The following is a 20,765-nucleotide window of genomic DNA, read 5'->3' as shown; positions in this document are numbered from 1 at the left end:
CTTTCTGATACCGTTTAATGCAATTCAAGCAGTTGTGCGGACATGTGCAAGGTTTTTAATACGTTCTAAGGCGAGTCTTTCTAGTAGGGCCATACCAAATGGACTTCATTTTTGTTGACCATTTAACGGAGAACGTATTTTTTCTCTCAAACAAATCAGTGCGGTGAGACTTAATCCCGCGGTTTACCATAAAATTTTTGAGATACCTTAATATTTGTGGGGCACGCAAACGCCTTTTCTGAAGTTCTATTTTTGCCTTACCAAAGCACACGCTAAGTAACGCAATATATTGATTGTTAGTATAAATCTACTAATGTTCTATCACGAATGCCGTTCTCTGATTGGCTACGCTACTCGCTATCTATTCTGTGATAGATAGTGAGTAGCGATTTTCAACAAAATGGCGGCCGCTTCTTCGCGTTTTCGAAGTGTCTGCGATGAGGAAATAGATAATTTACTTGTTTAGTTTTGAACAACTAGTAGATTTATACTAAAACAATTAGATTATTCGCTCTCGATTTCTATGCGTGATAGTTGATTCGGGCTTCGCCCTCATCAACTATCACGCGATAGAAATCTCGAGCTCATAATCTAATTGTTAATTATTACCTTGCAGACGTTTATAGAAGAATGGGGTGAAGTGTTCAACTTGAAGAATCGAGCCGGCAAAGCTGATGGAAAACAACCAAACCAAAATTAAGGAAATGACCTTTAAAGGGGAAGTATCACGAAAATTTGACGTCATTTCAAAATCCAAAAATGTTCGTCTGACAACAAAACCAAAAAATTATTGTCAAGTTTTACTATAAATTTTCACCCCAGTGCAATAAAATTGTCGATTAGTGCCTCTGGCCAGAGACAGAGTTGGTCGGAATGGATTGAAACTTGAAAATCTTAGGCTAATGTTTTTCAAGTTTTCGTATTTTTGTTTCCAAAATGCGCTAGAAAAGAGTAAGAGTTGTTCCTGTCAAGAATTGAGTTGATTTCTCTCCTCTCGTTGTTATAGAATTCTTTTGTAGCAAAGTGAAGGTCTTATTTTACCTTTTTTAACAAGAGAGGTCAAAAACCCCATGATACTTCCCCTTTAAACCAGCTCTTCCTACCTCCTTCCATTCTTGTCTTCACTGGACTGAATATGATAAGCCGTGGCTACACCTGCGGTTGCTTACACAAGTGTGCGAGTTTTTCGAAAATGCTTGCGTTCCCAGCCCGCGGTGAAAATTGAACGTGTAGTAAGCTTTGTTTAGGCGGCGCGCAGCTAAAAAAAACTTGGAGAAAACATGTCGCAAGAAGTTCAATTTGTTGGTTCAACCATCTTGGAACGTTTAGCACCCCATCGTAGACGATGTTTGATCAGTATTTTTTCTTGGATGAATGTCAGATTGCTGTTTTCAAAAATGACATTAAGCCGAGCATCGAACCTTGTTATAAAATTCCGTAATGTAGCCACGGCTTTATCTCAAGCAGAAATATAAACTTTCACAATTAAATTCACACCATTCGCGTATGCATCCCATCGCTCATTTCACTCATATCCAGTTTCCCAGTTCACGCAGACATAACTGTCGTCAAACCAATGTCATTATTTGCATTCAGTGTTCTTTATTTGTCTTTTAGAAATGTAAATAAGAATTTTATCTCCTTTTACCCCAATCTTATAAAACATTTGTATAAAAGATGATTTTTTTTTACAATTAAACATGTACAGGAAATAAATGTTTTAAATAATTAAACAGTTTTTTCGACCTGCTGTGTATGTGTCAATTCCCTTTCCTTACTTAAATTAAATTTTATTTTTTTAAATTATATCTTTTTGTGTTGTCAGATATTTGAAAATAAGTCCGTGTGATTTGTCAATTCCTCTATTTACAGTGATAATATCTTTTACACATAATTTTTGACCTATTCTAACTCTTCAATTAAGGTGGCTGCCTCGACCAAGAGTTTTAAACTTGAATGCACAGTGATGCAAAAAACAGCACAAAATTAAACCCTAAACAATGACAAAGCATTTCAAATAAAATATTCATTCATAATAGTTTTTTAAAAACACAAATATTGCTGTTTTGAGCCTTCAGAGACAACAAGTTTGCAAATTTCAACCAATCAACCTTTGCGCTAAAGCCCACGCATACTCAAGTAACCATCTCAGCGAATTCCTATGCTACTTTACTCTAGATTTCATCGGCTTTCCTTTGGTGAGTTTTCCTAAAAATTGGGCGACGAAGTTAAAATATTTTGCATTAAAAAGGGATCGACTATTAAGAAAAATTGTATAAGCAGTTTCTACGCAATCGCAAACACATTTGCAAAAAGCGAAGAATTTGCCTTTGTAGGCCATACCATACCTTCTACCCACCGTGCAAATATTCAGAAGACTTCACCGAATGAAATTGAAAAAGACAAAAAAAATCAAAATCACTGACAAACGCCTGTGCTTGGTTAGTTTTGTCTAAAGACTTAAAGTCGCTTCGCGCTTAAAATATTGCCAAAAAAGAGGTACACATCAGTTCAAATCCTGCGATCCATTCTTGTCATAACCTTGTCTCAGGCGTGTTCTCAATCACTACCGTGGCATCCTTTCTGACGCCCTCAGTCTTGGATGAAATTTTGCGCAAAGATTTAACCACCACCGAGGTTTTCCTTTTGCGGTTAGCTCGACCTTTTGTCGTCGCAAGAGACATACCGTCCATGTCATCCATCATTTGCTCGAGGTAGGCCTGGTCATTGGTGTCCATGGGAACCACAGAGATATCACGCACCGCGCGGAACTGACCACAGTTGTTGAGATGCTCGTTTTCAAGACGAAAGAAGTTCCAGATAAAACGTCTAAAACCAGAGAGAAGACAATTTAAGGGAGGCAAATGTAACGTACATGCTATATTTCACGATTTCACACGGAGATACAAGAGCATCCCCTTTACAACGAGTGAAGGTTTGACCACTTTAACACATCAAGTTGCATGTTCTCATACGATCGATCGTCCAATCAGAATTCTAGACAGCATTAAAAAACCAAAGCGAACAAAGCGAACTTGAGGAGGTTTCCTACTTTTTTGGGTTAAAAAATTTCTAGCAGAATTTTTTTGGGGAGACCTGCGCCACCGCCTATGCAAAAGAGATTAAACAAATTGAGCGTAAACTGAAACACATTCTAATGTAAAGCAAATTTAGCCCCAAAGCAGGTCGTGGTCAAACATTTAATCATTTAATCCTAAATTTCAGTTCGTGGACAAGAATCTTCTGTGCGACCATTTGTAAATGAAAACTGTTGAGCCGTGCTTCATATGGTTCCACATTTTTGGAACGTTTTTGTGTCAAATCACTGCTGTTAGTAAAACTAATCAAAGTACTGAATACATTTTTCTCAGTGTTGATCACTATATAAGTATTTTCGTAATATTAGTGCGCCTTAGCTTACCTAAATACTTCACAAACCGATAAAATAAGCTTTAGAACTTCGGAGTGGAATATTTCCAGGTGTCCAACAGACACTGTGAGTGTCCATAACAGTCGGAATATTAGGTCTTCTATCATAGCAAAGTAGTAAAATGCCTGAAAGGAATAACAACATCATCTCAATACATGTGAATAATTTAATGAGTAAACTGAAAATGCACCTTTTCAAAGAGATATGATTTTATTTGAACCAGTAATTTCAATCAAACATTACTTATATTGATTTTTCTTATACTCATTCACGGTAAGAACTTTCCCAGAATACTACAACCCTTCCGACTGAAAGACAGTGAAAGCCCGCTTTACGGACACCCGCTTAATACGGACACTGACGGTTTTCTTGGTCCCGCTCCATACATTTTCCTTAAAATTAACCCGCTTAATAAGGACACTCTGTAATACGGACACTTTTTCTGGTCCCAATGGTGTCCGTAACAACGTGGTTTGACTGTAAAACGACGTGATTCAATAGCTCTCGTCAAACCCAGTGCGTGTACTTTAGCCTTTCACGTCTCGCCACTTTGCAGGTTTCCTACCAATCATGTTTCTAGAGCCCAGTCCTCCACTGTATTCTTAGTAGCAGAGGGGAGAAAGGGTTTTATGAAAGCTACTTGATCGATCAATCTGTCTGTCTGTCTGTCTGTCTGTCTGTCTGTCTATCTATCTATTTAGTCCCTGCCCTGTGTTCAGAAGGTCCCAAGAAGCCCGACATCAAGGGAGATTTAAAATTGTTGGTTTGTTTTTACCATGTTTCACATTGTGAAGTTGTAGATTATAAAGTTGCAGATCAGACTTATAATCTAATCTACAACTTTATAATCTACAACTTCACAATGTTAAACATGCCTTTCTTTAAGCTCAAACCACACGACTCGCTGAAGAAGAGCCCTGAGATAAAATAGGGAATGCTCGTTGCTTAATTGTAAAGCGATCAAAGAGCTTGAACAAAGCGAATCATCACCAAGGGAAGATTGTTTTATTATGACCAAATCATAAGGACTAAAACTAAAGTTAAAATGCAGGGTAGCGAGAAACATCATTTGCGGCTTATACAAACCACCTTACCTTGGATCTATACACCGTCTCCTCCCTAAGGAATTTGTTTTCGCCGGCATTCTTATCCAGTAGCCCCCAGTCCATCTTGATGTCCCATGTGAGAGTATAACATGTGCTGACGAAAGCGGCTATAATCCACGCCATAAAAAAACGATCGCGCTGCACCGAGTCTGACTTGGCTGTTAAAAATTAAAAAGCGAACTGTTAAATCATGCGAAATCACTGATTGAAACAGCGGTTGCACAATCCTAGACACCGAGGCGAGGCTATTAAAAATGTCATATCGCTAAGAAAAGCAGGCGCCTTTTGAAGTTCTTGTTATGCCCGGACCGTATTTCGGATATGGTAGCGAGGTTCTGCAGTGACTGGTTGGGAAATAATGACGTCAGAGAACTCTCTCTCGGGTTCCAGTGGGTGGAGTGGGTGGAACAACAACGTGCAAAATGCGACTGACATCTCTCGCAGGTTAGTACAACATCCTAACAGCTAAAAACATTTATTTACACGTGCCGAATTATCGCCCCGATTAGTAGATTTAATCGCATGAGCCAATTTATACATTACAATTTTTCAGCCGATTTCTTTTTCTTCAGTTGGTGTAGCGTGGAGTGCGCCAAAGATTTAAATAAATCAGGCCTATTTTAGTCCGCAGCATCACTCATTTTCTTTGTCAAATTGAGGGGCCCGATTAATGCAGAGTATAAAAAAAATCGCCGGTTTAAGCAGTCGGGACACAACACCAGCGTCCTTTTAATCAGTCAAATCAGCTACATGATCCACTCTCAATAGCGCACGAGATCAAACGTCTTTTCTGATAGATGAATGGTTTATTAACTTATATCTTCCAGCCCCTGGGCCAGCTGAATAGACCATTTCCGGGTTGTTTTGAACCTCATTATGAAAGCGAGGCTAACTGCAAAGTTTTTGTTATGAAAATTGGTTTTCCTTGATATGCAAACAAAACTAATTTTCATATGAAAAGCTTTGCACTTAGCCTCGCTTTCATAGTGAGGTTCACAGCAACTCGGAAATGGCCTATTACAATATGATTTACAACTAAGAGAACTACAAATAACCCTGAAAGGCTAAAAAAGGTACATATAACAATCGAAAACCTGGCACTTTAATTAACGAAGACTTCCCCAGAACTGTGTAGCAAGTTTATCTGATTATCTACGTGACTATCACAAAAAAAAAAAAAAAATACGTTCTTACCTAGAGTAGAAAATGCAACCACGAAGAACGCCGTAGAATATTTACCAGCGTTAACAAGATGTGGAAAGGCCTGCCTAGTGTCCTTATAACGCCTCAAACACTGCGCAAACCTAAACCAGGCGGGAAGACAAGCTACAACAGGACGGATACCGTATAACATGCCATCACAGATCATGTCGCTATCTAGACAAAAAAGGCAGTACAGTTTGGTATGAATGAGATGCAAAGGAACTACGAAGTCTTAGGTATTCGAAACTATGTTTGAACCCAGATATTTAACAGGGCTGAAAGAACCAGAACATCAAGAAAAATATATATCACTACCAGCAAAAACTGAAAAAATGGTATAGAGCCACCTTAACAGTCGTTGAAGCAACATATCAAACTGGAGGAGTGTTTCGATTTCCAAACATCAAGAAGTGGGTCACTTGAGAAATACGAGACGCGACCAACGTCAATGAGTATAGTTTTCGTGCCGTTTTGGTGTGAAATAGGGTATCGATTTTAACCATTTTGGTCTGAAAGTCTGAAACCGTATGGATTTCACACAAACGGGTATAGATTCTAGAAACCAGGTCTTAAAATTGGTACGAAGTTGTGAGGCCATGTCTGAAAAAAGGTAGAGGAAAATGACACATTTTGGTCTGAAATAGAATCAGGGTTTGGGTACTCAGTGAGTCCCACACCCCCACCAGAAGTTCCGCGGAGTGCCTCCCGGACATTCACTCACCATTAGTCACGTGCCAGTCGTGTGCATAGAAACAGATGATAAACTGCAAATCAAGCAGTGCCACTGCTAAGCTGTTGAGTTGATCAGCCAGCCAGAAATCAGCAAATCCTACATGTTGAAAGGGTGCAGTGAAGATGCGAAACTGTAAAGGAAGGGAGGACACCTTAATTTACCTTTAAATGAGAAAAACGGATCCTGTTGAGAGATACAAACTGGCATTCGAACCAAGCAAGACGCAGTGTAGATTGTTGATTTTGCACGCGATGGTTTAGTAAAGTCACCTCACTTACAAATGACAATTCTAACCACTTCGGTACGACAGCCCTTATTTGCCTACTTGTATCGCAGAAGCGCTTATTCTGTTTATCCAAAGACGTCTATTTTCTCCTCCAGAAACCTTGCAAATTCCGAACTGTAACCTTGTACACCAAATTGGTGGCCATTATTTAATTTCTCCTTTTTCTATTTTTTCTTACTGTAACTGTTCATGAGAAAAAACGAAAAGATCATCAAAGTTGAAACGTCTCGGAGTTTAATCAAAGACGCCCAATTAGCAATAAAAGAAACATGTATCTTGATATTGGAGATTGAAAGATTAATAGGCCCGCATTCTGATTACTGTCTTGAGCGGTTTAATGTCTACTTTTCGAATCGCTAAGACGAAAAACGTTCAGTTGCAAGCTAACTATTTTGCGTAAGATTTTCGCGGCAAAAGTTAAGGGAAAATGGGTGGTTTGAAAAACAAGAAAAGAAAGAAAGAAAGAAAGAAAGAAAGAAGAGAAGGAAGGAAGGAAGGAAGGAAGGAAGGAAGGAAGGAAGGAAGGAAGGAAGGAAGGAAGGAAGGAAGGAAGGAAGGAAGGAAGGAAGGAAGGAAGGAAGGAAGGAAGGAAGGAAGGAAGGAAGGAAGGAAGGAAGGAAGGAAGGAAGGAAGGAAGGAAGGAAGGAAGGAAGGAAGGAAGGAAGGAAGGAAGGAAGGAAGGAAGGAAGGAAGAAAGAAAGAAAGAAAGAAAGAAAGAAAGAAAGAAAGAAAGAAAATATTAAACTACGTTTCTACATAATTTTGTTCTTTGATAGAACAGGACCCGGTTGTTCAAAGAGCGGATAACTCAATCCAGTACATAAATCGCTATCCAGCAGATAAATGTACTCCATCCAATGACACTTCATCCGCTGGATAAAGTTATCCACTCTTTGAACAACTTGGAACAGGCCAGTAACCAAGACAAAACTTACCAAAACTCTAAGAAGCCAGAAGCGCGCTCTGTAGTAGCATATTCTTAACGGATTAATGGTAAACAGGAATAAGAAAGACACCAACACCAAGTTTGGAGAGTAAACCTCGATTCCTATTATGTGACCAAACATGAAGAACACTAAACTGGTGGCCCACAGGACACCCAGCAGGAAGGCCACCTGGAATGGAAAAAAGGTCAGAGATGAGAATGGTGTATTATTCAGTGAGTGACAAAGGCATGCTCGGAAATAAAGGAAATCCGAGTGCTCCTATCAGGAGTCGAACCTAAGATCTTCCGATTACTAGTTCGGATGCTCTACCACTGAGCTACAGGAGACGTGTGGGAGCTAAGGCCATTACACTAGGTTCATGGGACTGCTAGGATTTAAATGTCAATGTGTGGCATATGCGCAATGGAATAAATGGTTAATAATCTAACACTTGGCAGCGCTGCAATAAACTAAAATTCATGCTACAACACAGTACCAAACAATTTGAAATGAGTCAATCATTATCGGTAGATGGACGTGGCGCGATATTTTCTCAACCTCATCCAATAATTGTTAAATATTCTATTTAATCTACCTCCAGTAATTGTTGATAGCTGAGATGGTCACGTGGGTCGAGTTCAAATATGAGCACGTGATTAACGCCACTGTTACGCCAGCCCCAGGTGTTGAGCGCCAAGAGAAATGTGACCAGCACAAACAGGAAGATCCCGCGGTAAATTCGGATAGCGATCTCAAACTCGCCATCGTGATCTGTGAAGAAAGCTGAATAAAATACAAGTTAATTCAAAGATAAAGGCACTCCTCTCTATTCAACTTGAAAAAAAACCTTATCGTTTCAATAGTAAGAGTGGTCTTGAATTAAAAGTCGAAAGCAATTTCGCGTTTGCTTTGGTTTTGCTTTGCTAGCTCTGTGATTGGTTAGCAGAACGCGCGCCAATATATCAACAAATAAGAAACACCAAAACCAATCGTGACTTGCTCGCACGCGTTTCCCGCGCTACTTGGTGTCGGTTACATGCATTTGAGCTCTGATTAGTTCAATGCGTTGTAGTCCTTCGTGACGCTGGTGAAAACTTCATTGATACTTTTTATAAATTTAGCGAACGTAATTCAATCTCATAGACTGCCAAGTGTTGAATTTGAATAAACGATTTGATTGATTGGTTGATTGATTGATTGATTGATTGATTGATTGATCGATTGATTGATTGATTGTTTGATTGATTGATTACGTCTCCAGTGATTGGTTAAAGTGATTACTTTAGTTTTGCTTTTACGATCTTCAATTGAAAACCCGGCGCCTTACGTGTATACTGTTAGAATATTTCTCCTCACTTAACAAATTATTGACGATTCTCGTTTCAGATGATACATTTTTCATAATCTCAACAAACTTATTATTTTAGAATCACACAAACTGGAACACAAATTGAAGGTCTCGGCCACTCAATCACTGTACCTCTTTCGAGAATTTAAAGGAGATGCCACACGAAACTATTTCAGTTTAACGCAACATTGTTGCACTAAAAGTTTTTCTCGTGTAATGTAGCGCGGACAATTTTAAACGAAGCAATTTGTTGCGGAAACACACTGCAAGTGTTTGATCTGTCGTAAAAAAATGTGCAATACTTTGCCGCAACAAAACGTTGCGTTAAACTCGTCCGCGCGCTATGTTGCGTTAAAAATCGTCGTTAATCGAGAGGTTTAGAATCGCGTTTACGGCAAATGGCAAACGTGAGATTCACGTTTTGTTTTCTTGAAAAAATTAGTTCACAGATGAGAATGGTACAAAATAATTCTAACCTTTGATGCTAAGGCAACAGTACTCAATTTTACTGTGCAACTGCCGGTTTCAATTCTGCCGGTCGTCTCAACTGAACTTAATTTTAAATCTCTCTCATAATTGTGCTGTGTAACATCACGTTTAAACCTCAAAGAAGTCAGTGCAGAAAACAGCAAAATAACTGATAGTTTACCGTAACAATACATTGTTTACTATATGTTTTCTTTTTGTGCTCGATATCTATCTGTCTTAAAACCCATTTCTTAGGTGTAAACTTTCTATGCACAAGCTTCTCGGCAAAACACCTACCAGCAACTGTTGCTATCGATACAAGCATGAGAAAAAGACCAGCTAAAAATCCAACTCTGCAAGACACCCAGTTTCCTCCCTGAGGAAACAGACGAAAAAGAAGAAACGTATAATTTAAAATGAAGTTTAGACAGAACATGAATTGTGGTCAAGTCATATTTGTTTAAGCAGGGAGGCCCTTTCAAGACTAGGCTAGTATCAACAGGTCCTGTATAATTTTTCACTACTACAAAATAAAAAAGCGTATCATAAATAGGTACAATAAGAAGTACAAAGTACGGTTGAACGTCACATATGATGGTCAATTATCAAACACAAACAACATAGTGATAAAGACATAATGTGCCCTAACTGGTTTAACGACTGAAGGCGTTTATCATCATGTCTGCAGAATTATTCTGTTCGCACTGATGAAGGGCTAACGCTCGACATTTCAACACTCGAACCTCTTTACGATGGCCGCAAATTACCTTATCAACTCTGTTGATAAAACCATACATTGCTCAAGAATTAGCAGACAACGGACAAGGGTCACGCAGGCAGCGAAGCAAGAAATAGCCAATGTAAAGAGGGAGAATGGCCTCTGTACATAGGCTTGAAAAAATGACTGTGAAATCTTCAGTGCGCTGTTGTGCACTAAACGGCGAACCTTTCAGTCACTCTTGCAAAGCGAGTCATGATAAAACGGCCGTCTAAAACGTGATCATAACTTACGCTGGATTCCTGTAGTGGAGGCACTCTTAATCTATTCATGGCTCTGGATCGATTCCCTTCCTCAAGCTCAGTGATATACAATTCCTGAAAATTTTAACATCAGTAAAACTTACCACTTATTTCAATTAAAACTATTTTGAATCTGATCTAAAAAACGGTAAAAATTTGATCTTATAATAACTTTAAAAACTAAACTTTCGGTGACCTTCTGTTGCCTTCGTCAGTTACTACTAAGAAGTAACTGAATAAGTCTTAATCTTTAGTTTCATTAGAATACCGTTTTAGTTGGTAGTAAGTTAATTACGTTACTTGTAAGAGGCCATTATGAAACCCACTGGGCGAGACCCTAGTAAAAAAAACTGTAAATGGTTGTAAATGTCACCTCAAACAGTCCTTCTCAGGACTTAACACTCACCCGGATGATCGCGTACGTACATGTACTTATGTCGTCAAATAGTCTATAAACAGTTATTTACCAGGGTGGGTCTGACACGCCAGTTTTCTCAAGCAGTTTTTGGCATGAAAAATGTGCTTATTGGTTTCCTTGGTCAGTACAAAAGGAAAAGTAAAGGGTTTTATCCTTTGCCTATCAATACAGACAGTGACACATACCCAGTCAACCTCATTGACCAGGCTTTATTATTAAGCAATTTTCTGACTTCGTTTGAGGATGGCACCTTTCACACATTTTATGGCTATGTGGGAAAAGCAGATCTTATCTGCACTGCACAGTTATAAACCACACAAAAATGCCTAATTTTATTTTAGTAGGTGCATGACCACCTTCGTTAAGAAAGCTGAGTTTCTCAGACCATTGCAACATGATTTATGGGAAAAGTGTTCTATTCAAAAAAGTACACCCACCTCAGTCTGTAGAATCATCTCATCCACATGCTTGTTAGTGAAGAAATCTGCTACCTCAATTCTCTCCTGTCTGTAATGCGCACCATTAGGGGTCTCAAACACCTATAAAATGAATCCATTGAGAAAGAAACAATTCGACCGACAAAGTTAACAATGTTACTAATAATAAAATTCCTGAGCAAACAAGCAAGTGAAAAACTAACCCCTAAAAAAGGCAAAGTTGATGCTGACTACATGTAGCAAGAGGAATTTTCATTTCATATTCACATGTAAAGCATTTCACTTCACATCTCGAAAATAAACGTTTCAGTAAATAGCATTTGAAATAAACCAGTTTACCCTTAAAATTGGCCAAGATCAAGACTAAACAAGACTTCCAAATTCGCTTTTGATTGAACTGAATCTCTCTTATACAGTGTGTACATAGTATCTGAAATATTAACTTAATGCAAGATTTCATGACCATAGTAAAAACTAATACACATGTAGAGCACAAGAGAATTATATAATGTACCTTATCATGTTTCTTGAGAATTTTCCTAAAACCAGTAAAATTAAGTTGCTGAAAAATAAATATAAAACCAACAGTCAATGCTTTCAACAGGGACCTGCATGTGGAGCAACAAAATAAAGAATTCTCAGTGGTTCGAAAATTAATGTATCATTTGGCGAAAGCATTTGCCAAAAGCATCAATAAATTCTAAGCTTCGCATTTTTTCAAAACCTCTCTGTCTGGAGCGAACTCCTTTTAGAACCCTCCAGAGCATCTGCCTGCTTCAAATCTTATTGAACATCTTGACAATGACAATCAATAAAATAAGAGCTGCAGTATCACAAAGCACATGTAAGGGTGTGTTGCATTATGCTTTACATGTGTTGAATCAGAGCAGGGATGGCGTAGTAGTGAGAGCACCCGCCTCCTACCAATGTAGCCCAGGTTCGATTCCCAGACCTCGCATCATATGTGGGTTGAGTTTGTTGTTGGTTCTCGTCCTTGCTTCAAGAGAATTTTCTCCGGGTACTCCGGTTTTCCCCTCTCCTCAAAAACCAACAGATCCAAATTCCAATTCGATCTGGACTATTTTCAAGCATTTTATCATGAGCCTCTGGTTTGGGAGATTGTGCAAGCAATCCCTGTGTTATTGTCATTAAATGTAGTACATATACTTTTAACTTTATTTTATTCCAAAGTACAAGTAGAAGAAACCAACAGGACTGAAGCCTCAGGTCCGGGGGACTCATAATTATTTTGTTAGGCTTCCGCGGCAGTGGCCATTTATAAGGTGCTTGAGGGCCAAACAGGTTAATCATAACTTCATGGGGAAAATGAAACCCACTTTCTACATTCAGATATCTTTGTTTTCTTGTTATCTCTAACCAAAACCTTTTCCTGTGGATTTCTATGTTGACCAAAGAATCTTGGCTTTTTTGCAAGGGGGTATCTATATTTTGGACGTTTATTATCCCTGAAAGAAACAGCTATTGAAATCTTGACTTGTATCCTTTACTCATAGTCAAGGTCATGGGCTCACATAAAAGTAAATAAATTCTTGGAGTTGTAAAGGAAAAATGTTTATAGTGTCACCATCTCACAAGGTTAATTCAATTAATTTTGCCATTTTTCAAACAAACTGAGTAGTTTTAGAAAATGTCCAAATCCCGCTGAGGAGGAAAGACCCTCCCCCCTCCCCATCAAAAACTTTGAGACCTCCTCACTACCCACCCCACAACCAGAAATTTTCAACTCCTTTCATAGCCCAGGGTGGGAGGGTGGGGATTGGACAAGGTATGAATATTTTCCGGAACCGGCACACAGTATCACCACTTACATTTGGCCCAAAAAATATCATGTAAAACTTGATCAATGTGTTCACCCACTAGTACTGTAAGTATACAATATTAATATTAATATTAATGAGGACTATGCTATGCACCTCAAATTTATAAGACAAGGACAATGTACCTGATAATTTTGTAGAAGAATCAAGCTAAGATAAAACTCTCCAAAGGCAAATTTCAGCTCGGAGGCCTTCTTTTTACTTTTAACTTTGGCCTTTTTGCTTGGTTCAGGAGCCAGCGTCATCTTCTTCGACGTGACTAATGTGTTAAGGCTTGGTCCCACCTTGAGGGAGCCAGCCACATAAAGTTCATTTTTCAGAGCTGTGAACTTACGACCAGCTTCAGCTATTTTCTCTGTTGAAAAGCAGGATAAGAGTAATTCAAGGCTTAATTATTAAAGTGCATATGAACTAAAATTTTTTTTTTCATGAATTGGTAGGTGGTTATACCCTTATTCCGAAACGCACAAAAAAGAATAGTGCTAGAGAGGTAAAAAACTGTGTTTTGGCTGTTCAAAGTGACTTAAAATGCCCAAAGTGGTGTCTCCGGAGACTGGTAACGAGTTTAGCTCTGATGACGTAGCCAGTGGTTTCATGGCTCTGTTTACGCTTTGTTTTCTGCTATCGTGTGCTCGAAAATATCTTTGTGTGCTCAGTTCAGACCACGATAAAGTGAATGCTATACAGCTTTTGAAAATATTTTCTGAAAGTGATGGTACGCTATCCTCCGTTTCGAGCCAAGAAACATTCAACAGCAGCGAGTCATCCGATGAAATGGAAGTAGTCGGACATGTGGAACCCTACGCAGGTGAGCCGCTTGCTCACAGTAATGATGAGGAGGAAGACACCGAAGAGGATTAAGATGGTCTCTCCCCGAGGGATTTTCGATCCTTCCAACGAGTGTAAATCCTAAGAAAAGAGCGCGTTTATTTGAAATGATACCGAGAACTCATCCCTATCATTTCTCAGGAATCGGCAACTGACGAGATCCACAAGATTAGGGTCGAAACCGTGGTCTTGCCTGACCATTGCCTAAAATGCCACAGAATTTACTAACGGCTAAAGGACTCGTAGCAGCCCCTAGCCAGAGCAACACAGAAGAATTGCCTCAGTAATCAGTCTAAGGCGTAATCAAAACACAGGAGGAAAATACTAAGCTCCCGCAACATAAACACAAACGTCACAGTTACAGAGCGGAGCTGAGCGGAGCGATAACAAAAAAAACAGCCGTACTGAACTAAAGCGGCCTTTAGCCCTCAAACTAACGCATTGTACAGCTTTTAAAGAGCTGAGCTACAATGCTAAAGAAAGGATCAAGAGACAAATAACCGTGATAAGTAACGCAACATCTTGCCACAATAGCAAATAGCCGGGCCCAGCAATACAAAAGCTGCAAGATAATGATTATTACACAGTTCAAATCCAATCCTTACAAAGATAAAAAGAGAGGCTATACTGTCGCAAGACACACTGAAATGAGCCATACGAAGCCTGAACCAATTGCCACAAACGGCATAAGAACGACAGTCGCTAAACAGAAACAACAAGAGGTCAAATAGATAGAACAAAAAAACCCAGAAATGACCTTTGAGATCAAAATCCAAAACATGCGACGCAATGCGACTTTGTTCAGTGACTATCACGCAAATCCTCCAAACCAGAAATGGTATTTAATAAGAAGAAAATACAGCGCTAACAGAAAATTTACAGGGAGCACCGCTCATACAAGGAAGGGCTTTCCCTGAAAGACATACAGTACTCGTTATAGAAAAACTATAACTGAACATGGCTAAAAACACACGAGTGGGAGTCGCACAGGCCTATCTTCTTTCCTTTTTACACTGTTTATAAAACAGCTCTCATCGAAATCAGTGGAACACAAACATGAGGACTTCTTCGGGACGAAATCTTTCCGATGAATGCGCACAAAACGTGTCCACTTTGCGCGTAACTTCTTGTCCGACGGAAAGTAATGCATTGTGATGTTCGGTGTCCCTGTCTTGTTATCGCAGTTTATTTTACTGTGGCCACCGGCCAAGCAATAGTTCTTTCCCCCTTTCTTTGCCTTCTTCTCCGTCATAATACCCGTGCTTTCGAGTGTGCTTTCGTGCTTTCTGAATACTCGTTCTTTCGAATGTGCTTTCGTGCTTTCTGAATACTCGTGCTTTCGTGCTTTCTGAACCACTGGCTACGTCATATCCGGTGAAATCTGATCGCTTTGACCGAGCGCAAGATGGAGACACTTCAAAGCGCCAATTTCGAACTTTGAGGCGAGCAAAATACCCCATAAAAGAGCTGTAGTAAGTTGAAAACCGGATATTTCGATTTATGAGGATATAAACAAACACGTAAGTCAAACTTGTTTTTACTTCATATACACTTCTAGCCTTAAGATTCACAAATACAATAGAGATCTAATATGTTCCTTACATGTATGATAACCAATAGATCTGGGCCGGTTGTTTGAAAGCTAATCCCTGATTAAAGATTAACTGAGGTTTTTATCTCTCTCACTAAAAATGTTTTTAAAAGCTAGTTTGAAGCTAGTGGTATAGAAAAGTCTAAGTCAAAACTGAGGAACAAAAATCTTTTTGAAGAGTCTTCACTAATTAGTTATTAAGCTTGAATGAAAGTTCACATTAACCCAGGATTAGCATAATCAGGATTTGAACAACTGGGCACTGTATACTAAACTTACAAGAGTTATTGACAGAGGTAGCTCACAACAGTTTTCAGCATGTTTCAACATTTGCACTTTGACTGATCAATACTATCACTGTTTATCAGTTGATAGAACAAACAATATTATTGTAACAAACAAACGCCTAATCATTGGCAAACAAGTCATGGTCATTTTCTTGATATAATAAAATATTATAGTAGAATATTAAAAAAATGGGGGTCACCGAGTTCATTTTTTATTTACAACCTCCAAAAGCTAAAACAAAGGATGTTGTTAAAAGGTTGTACCATTACTATGGTAACCTTACCATAGCAATAGTACAACCTTATAACAACATCCCTAGTTTTAGCTTTTAGAGGTTGTTAATAAAAAATGAACTAGGTGACCCCCATTTTGTATTATGGAACTGCGATGAGCTTAGTTCAAATTCAACATTTTACGAAGTTAAAAGCATTTGTAGGGAGGATTCATAGCCACCTTAAATTTGCAAAATTTTAAGGTAAATTTTTAAGGAAAGAATAAGCCGCAACAGGTCATCATCAATTTACAGGAGAAACTAACAAAGAACTTGAAAAATGTGGATCCAGCTTTTTTCAAGTTGGAATTCATTTTGTAACAAAAAACATTCCATATGGACCATAATTATGCAAAAATGGCTGCCCTTAAACTATTCTTTTGTACATACTCAAAGAGCCTCGCTAACCTTGCTTAGGATAATAAATTCTTTAGAGTTTTGATCTCAAAAACAAGGTAAGTGAGGGTATTTTGAATATGGACAAAAGAATCATTTTAAGGCCACCATTTTTGCATAGGGTCTATGAATAATTTGTTTGCACTAGTTAGACTAGCTTTTGTAGAGGAAATATACCAAATTTTTTTTCGCTTCCATTGAAGAAGACGTGTCATTTGGATCTTCAAAGTGCTACTAAAATAAATTCCACACTTTTCCATGTGTCTAGGAGGTAACTACACTGACCACATAATACTTTGTACAGTCATACATATATACCTGCATATATACTGTACCATATATACCTGCAAAGAATGTATTTATTTTTTCCAGTTCTTCATTGCAGTAACTGAACCACTGTTCCTCAAACTTGGAGAAATAACTCTGTACCACAGAGTCAGGATTTTCTGAGGTAAAATACAAACAAACAAAGCAGAACCAATCAAAACAAAGGAACAAACAAACAAACAGTGTTATCATGCTATGTCAAAAAATGGAATATCCAGCCACTTTGTTCAAGTTCATGATCTACAACTTACACAGCAACATTTAGTCCATTTGCCATACAGTATATTTAAAGTTGTACTGTTACTGTAATGCCTTCATGACAAAACATTTGTCAAGTTCCTAATGTCAAAATTAACTTCTGTTGGACCCCATAGGTATCAACAACAAATTAACAAAACTGTAGGCGAATGCCATCAAAATGTTACATTTAAGGTCATTCCCGTGTTTTGCAGTGCGCAACTTTACTGCGCACAATGGCAAAATAAAAAAATTACGCTCATTTCTAGCTAACTACTGAGTATCACTCAATCTGACTTGCATCTAACAAAAAAATTCTTAATTTGCATTTTAGGCGGAAATTAAGGTGTTTTCATAAGACTCGCCCCAGTCCCTTCGCAGAGAAACCTGTTTTGAAGCTCGATTTACCACTGCTTTGTGAAATATCTGCAAAACCAACCTGGTGAACCTATTTTCTCTTTTCAGATTTCTAACCACAATATCATTTGCCAGCTACCGTGAAAATTTAAGGAAAATCCTAGTGTTAGAAATATCAAATTTTGCGCCTAATATCAAGCCAATGGACATTTTGGCCTACCTTCAGAGGTAACGAATTGGATTATTTTGTTGAATATCTCAGTAGTACTGGTTAGGAATAGTTTTCAAACAGATTTCTCATTGAAAATGATTTATGAACAGGGAAAAAATTCTATGAAATGAGCCGTTAACTGCTCTATTCAGAAAATAATTCCTGTTTTTGGCAAATGCTCTATTATAGTCCTTTTTGTCCAAACATGCAGAAATTACCATATTTCAATGCCTCGTTGCTGAAAAACAAGCATGGTGACCCCCTCTTTTTATTTCATTTTTGCAGTTTACATATAGTGAACCACACATGGGCAAAGTTTGGAAAAAATCTGAGTGTAGGTTCCATTTTAGGGGAATGACCTTAACATGGATTAATAACTCATGGATATAATTCAGGGCATGGAGCTTTCCTATTTGGCATAACAATAATGAATTGGTGATAATGATGATCGTAAAATAATTAATGTTAATCTTTGGTTAGTGTTAACTTTATTGCAAAGGTACTATTTAAAGGGGACGAGTATTTAAACTCACAAACAAATAATTCAAATTTAACATAACATCATTGGAAATTTTAACTACAGTCGAACCTGTATATAACGGCCCTGTATTAAGCGGCCAGTTTTTAAAGTCCTGATTTTTCGAGCATACAAACACTGTATTTGTTACCTGTATTAGGCGGTCACCTCTATTAAGCGGCCGCGGCCACCCTCTAGCAGTCCCATATTTGTCTTTCTTTGTTATTTTTACCTGTATTAAGCGGCCACCCTTGAATGGAAACTAAGCCATATGCACAGTACCATGGATAACAGGAATTGTTGCTGGCAGTGCCGACAGTCAACGACTTGCTCTACAAACAAAAGTTTCAATTTCCGAAGCGCCAAACGCACGTGTCCGACATTTTTAAGTCGCCGTAATAATTACGGCGACTTAAATGAACTGGAAAGTTCCTACTGGAAAGTTCCAACGGCGACCTATTCTTATTTTTACTTGAAGAATTTTATTGTATATTGTGTTACTTTGAATTAGCAACATTACCGTTATAACTCCACTTCGATCGTAACAACTATGAAATGACGGAATGAGATATTTTGTTGTGAACTGCAAGTCACGCAAGTGAGTTTGAAATACAGTACTGTACACCGTACAAGAGTAGAAGAAAATTTATTGCACAGTGCTTTTGCACAATGTTACGTTAGTACACCATCTGAAGTCACAAGTTGGCACTGAACTTTGTTTAAAGTATTGATCTCTTGAAAGAGTGTTGATCGTTTTATTGTTTCCTTGCATAAATGTTTTTGTATAATACACCATTAAAACTGACATTAGACCATGCCCAGTGAGTATTTTTGGTGATCCTGTATTAAGCGGCCACCTGTATTAAGCGGCCAGTTCCTCAAGTCCCGAGGGTGGCCGTTATATACAGGTTCGACTGTAGCAGGAGGCACTCAAGCAGCTAGCTATTTACAAGCACAGCTGAGAAGTTGAACTCAGGACTACTAAGAAACAACTTCTGCTAGCATCTAGAGTGAGACTTGAATCCTTGGTCCTCCACATTACAAGTCCGGCATCCTTAAACCAACCAGCCTTGCTGCCTCCAGAATTGGACGCAGTGGGTAACCTATTTTTGAAATTTATGTCATTTTGTTGGGAATTGGTAGAATAATACTCTTGGCACAATTTTAATTTTTATTCTGTTTCAGTATTATGTTACTTCACAGAATTCCAAGTTGAATCAGTCTGTTTCTTACCATCCTTTGAAGGCATCTTATCCAGTCCATCATAGAGGACTTCTTTGAGTTGCTTCAGTTTGAAAGCAAAGAAAAAAAAAACATCCATTTAGTTTGTCATGACTGGTACTGAATTAATAAAAACAATTATTTCAAATACCTATTGTAATATACATGCATATACTGAGAGTTGATGAATAAGTTTTAATTAAAACTGTCACCTTCCAAATCCTAGGTCTACATTCTTACAAGTTACAAGAGAGACTCATGGTACTGCAATATTATTATTTTCTTTATATGGTCACATTTTATTGTGAACTTTGACTCTGAACACAACTTTCACCAAGGTTAGGGGTGCATCTTATGGTGACTTGAAAAATTCAGAGTCTCAAAAACTTTATGCAAAATCTTGAAATGTCAAATACAAATTTTTTAGACCAGGAATGCTCACCATTTACATGGAAAACCTGAAAATTCCAGTTGGAATATTTCATGGTATGCATCATTCCATTTGGAGTACTCAATCAATGTACTTTTAGAATTAGTAACTGATTCACAACATACACAATGTACACGTGCTAATCACATCATGCTAATAATAGCAACATTCAATTGATACACAATCGATCTGGAACCTTATGTCAATCATGTAACACTCTGCACGAGGAAGATGCCCTTGATTTCATTGGCTTGAGAAAGAACCCAATACTCGACTGATTCCTTAAATTGTTAGTTGTGCACGAGACTGAACCAACTCAAGCATAAAGTATTTGTGGTCACGAACAAAAGAGAGTTACTATTTGTCATAGACTTATTAGAGCAGACAAGATTAACAACAGTCAAACAATTTCTAAATTGATGCGTTCTACATGAAACGGCACGTTTTCATAAACTCCATCTGATCTTCAGCCGCAAGAACAAATAAACAATTTCAAGCACTGTCACAATCATTGCTTGTCATATAATGTAAGCTAGATTTCGTAATTTTACATAATTTGAAGTGCCTCACTTCTGACCAGATCAAGTTATGAGAAGTGTCGAAAACTATCAACCATATCCGAGAAAATTGATAACATGTTCATGATCACGGTGCTAACCTCATATCGTATGTACTGACTGCGCCATTCGGGAGTCAAATGAGCGCCAAGATGCTCTGTGAACTTCATATCTTTGAAGAGAAGTTATCTAATCCACAGATTGACCCAAAGTAGCCTAAAGCCATCACCGTAGACAAAACTAAGACAAAGCAGACAACAAATAAACATGGCCGTACGCTGAGTGACTGTTTCCGGTTGATTCCCTGTCTTCTCTGCCGGG

At 38.3% G+C, this 20,765-nt stretch overlaps 2 protein-coding genes across 5 annotated transcripts in view; one reads left to right on the top strand and one right to left on the bottom strand.

Moving 5' to 3' along the window:
* LOC146463921 (uncharacterized) overlaps positions 1-2,418 on the top strand; it is a 33,559-nt gene extending 31,141 nt beyond the window's left edge. For 3 of the 4 annotated variants that reach the window (XM_085083926.1, XM_085083925.1, XM_085083923.1), the window contains exon 8: positions 617-2,418. In XM_085083926.1, the coding sequence (XP_084940052.1) occupies positions 617-700 (84 nt within the window). In that variant the 3' untranslated portion in view covers positions 701-2,418. The remainder of the gene's footprint in view (positions 1-616) is intronic. The other variant, XM_085083924.1, reaches the window with a different exon arrangement.
* LOC146463920 (solute carrier family 53 member 1-like) lies at positions 1,583-20,748 on the bottom strand. Its single transcript, XM_085083914.1, has 15 exons — positions 20,546-20,748; positions 19,470-19,521; positions 16,932-17,033; positions 13,339-13,568; positions 11,890-11,937; positions 11,376-11,477; positions 10,512-10,595; positions 9,798-9,876; positions 8,280-8,467; positions 7,694-7,873; positions 6,461-6,602; positions 5,731-5,913; positions 4,525-4,694; positions 3,422-3,555; positions 1,583-2,829 (listed from the first exon to the last, which is right to left on the bottom strand). The coding sequence occupies exons 1-15, from the start codon at positions 20,612-20,614 to the stop codon at positions 2,535-2,537; spliced, it is 2,058 nt and encodes a 685-aa protein (XP_084940040.1). The 5' UTR covers positions 20,615-20,748; the 3' UTR covers positions 1,583-2,534.
* Between the last annotated feature and the right edge of the window lie 17 nt (positions 20,749-20,765).

The sequence above is a fragment of the Pavona decussata genome, unplaced genomic scaffold, assembly GCF_977016875.1.
Source record: "Pavona decussata unplaced genomic scaffold, jaPavDecu1.1 SCAFFOLD_174, whole genome shotgun sequence".
Lineage (NCBI taxonomy): Eukaryota > Metazoa > Cnidaria > Anthozoa > Scleractinia > Agariciidae > Pavona > Pavona decussata.
This window is presented reverse-complemented; position numbering and strand designations above follow the sequence as displayed.

Coding starts and splice junctions, on each gene's coding strand:
- LOC146463920 (XM_085083914.1), bottom strand. CDS start 20,614: ATGAAGTTCACAGAGCATCTTGGCGCTCATTTGACTCCCGAATGGCGC. Junction 11,938..13,338: donor TTCTTCTACAAAATTATCAG/GTACATTGTCCT, acceptor TTTATTTTTCAG/CAACTTAATTTTACTGGTTT. Junction 6,603..7,693: donor TCTGGCTTCTTAGAGTTTTG/GTAAGTTTTGTC, acceptor CTTCCTTTACAG/TTTCGCATCTTCACTGCACC.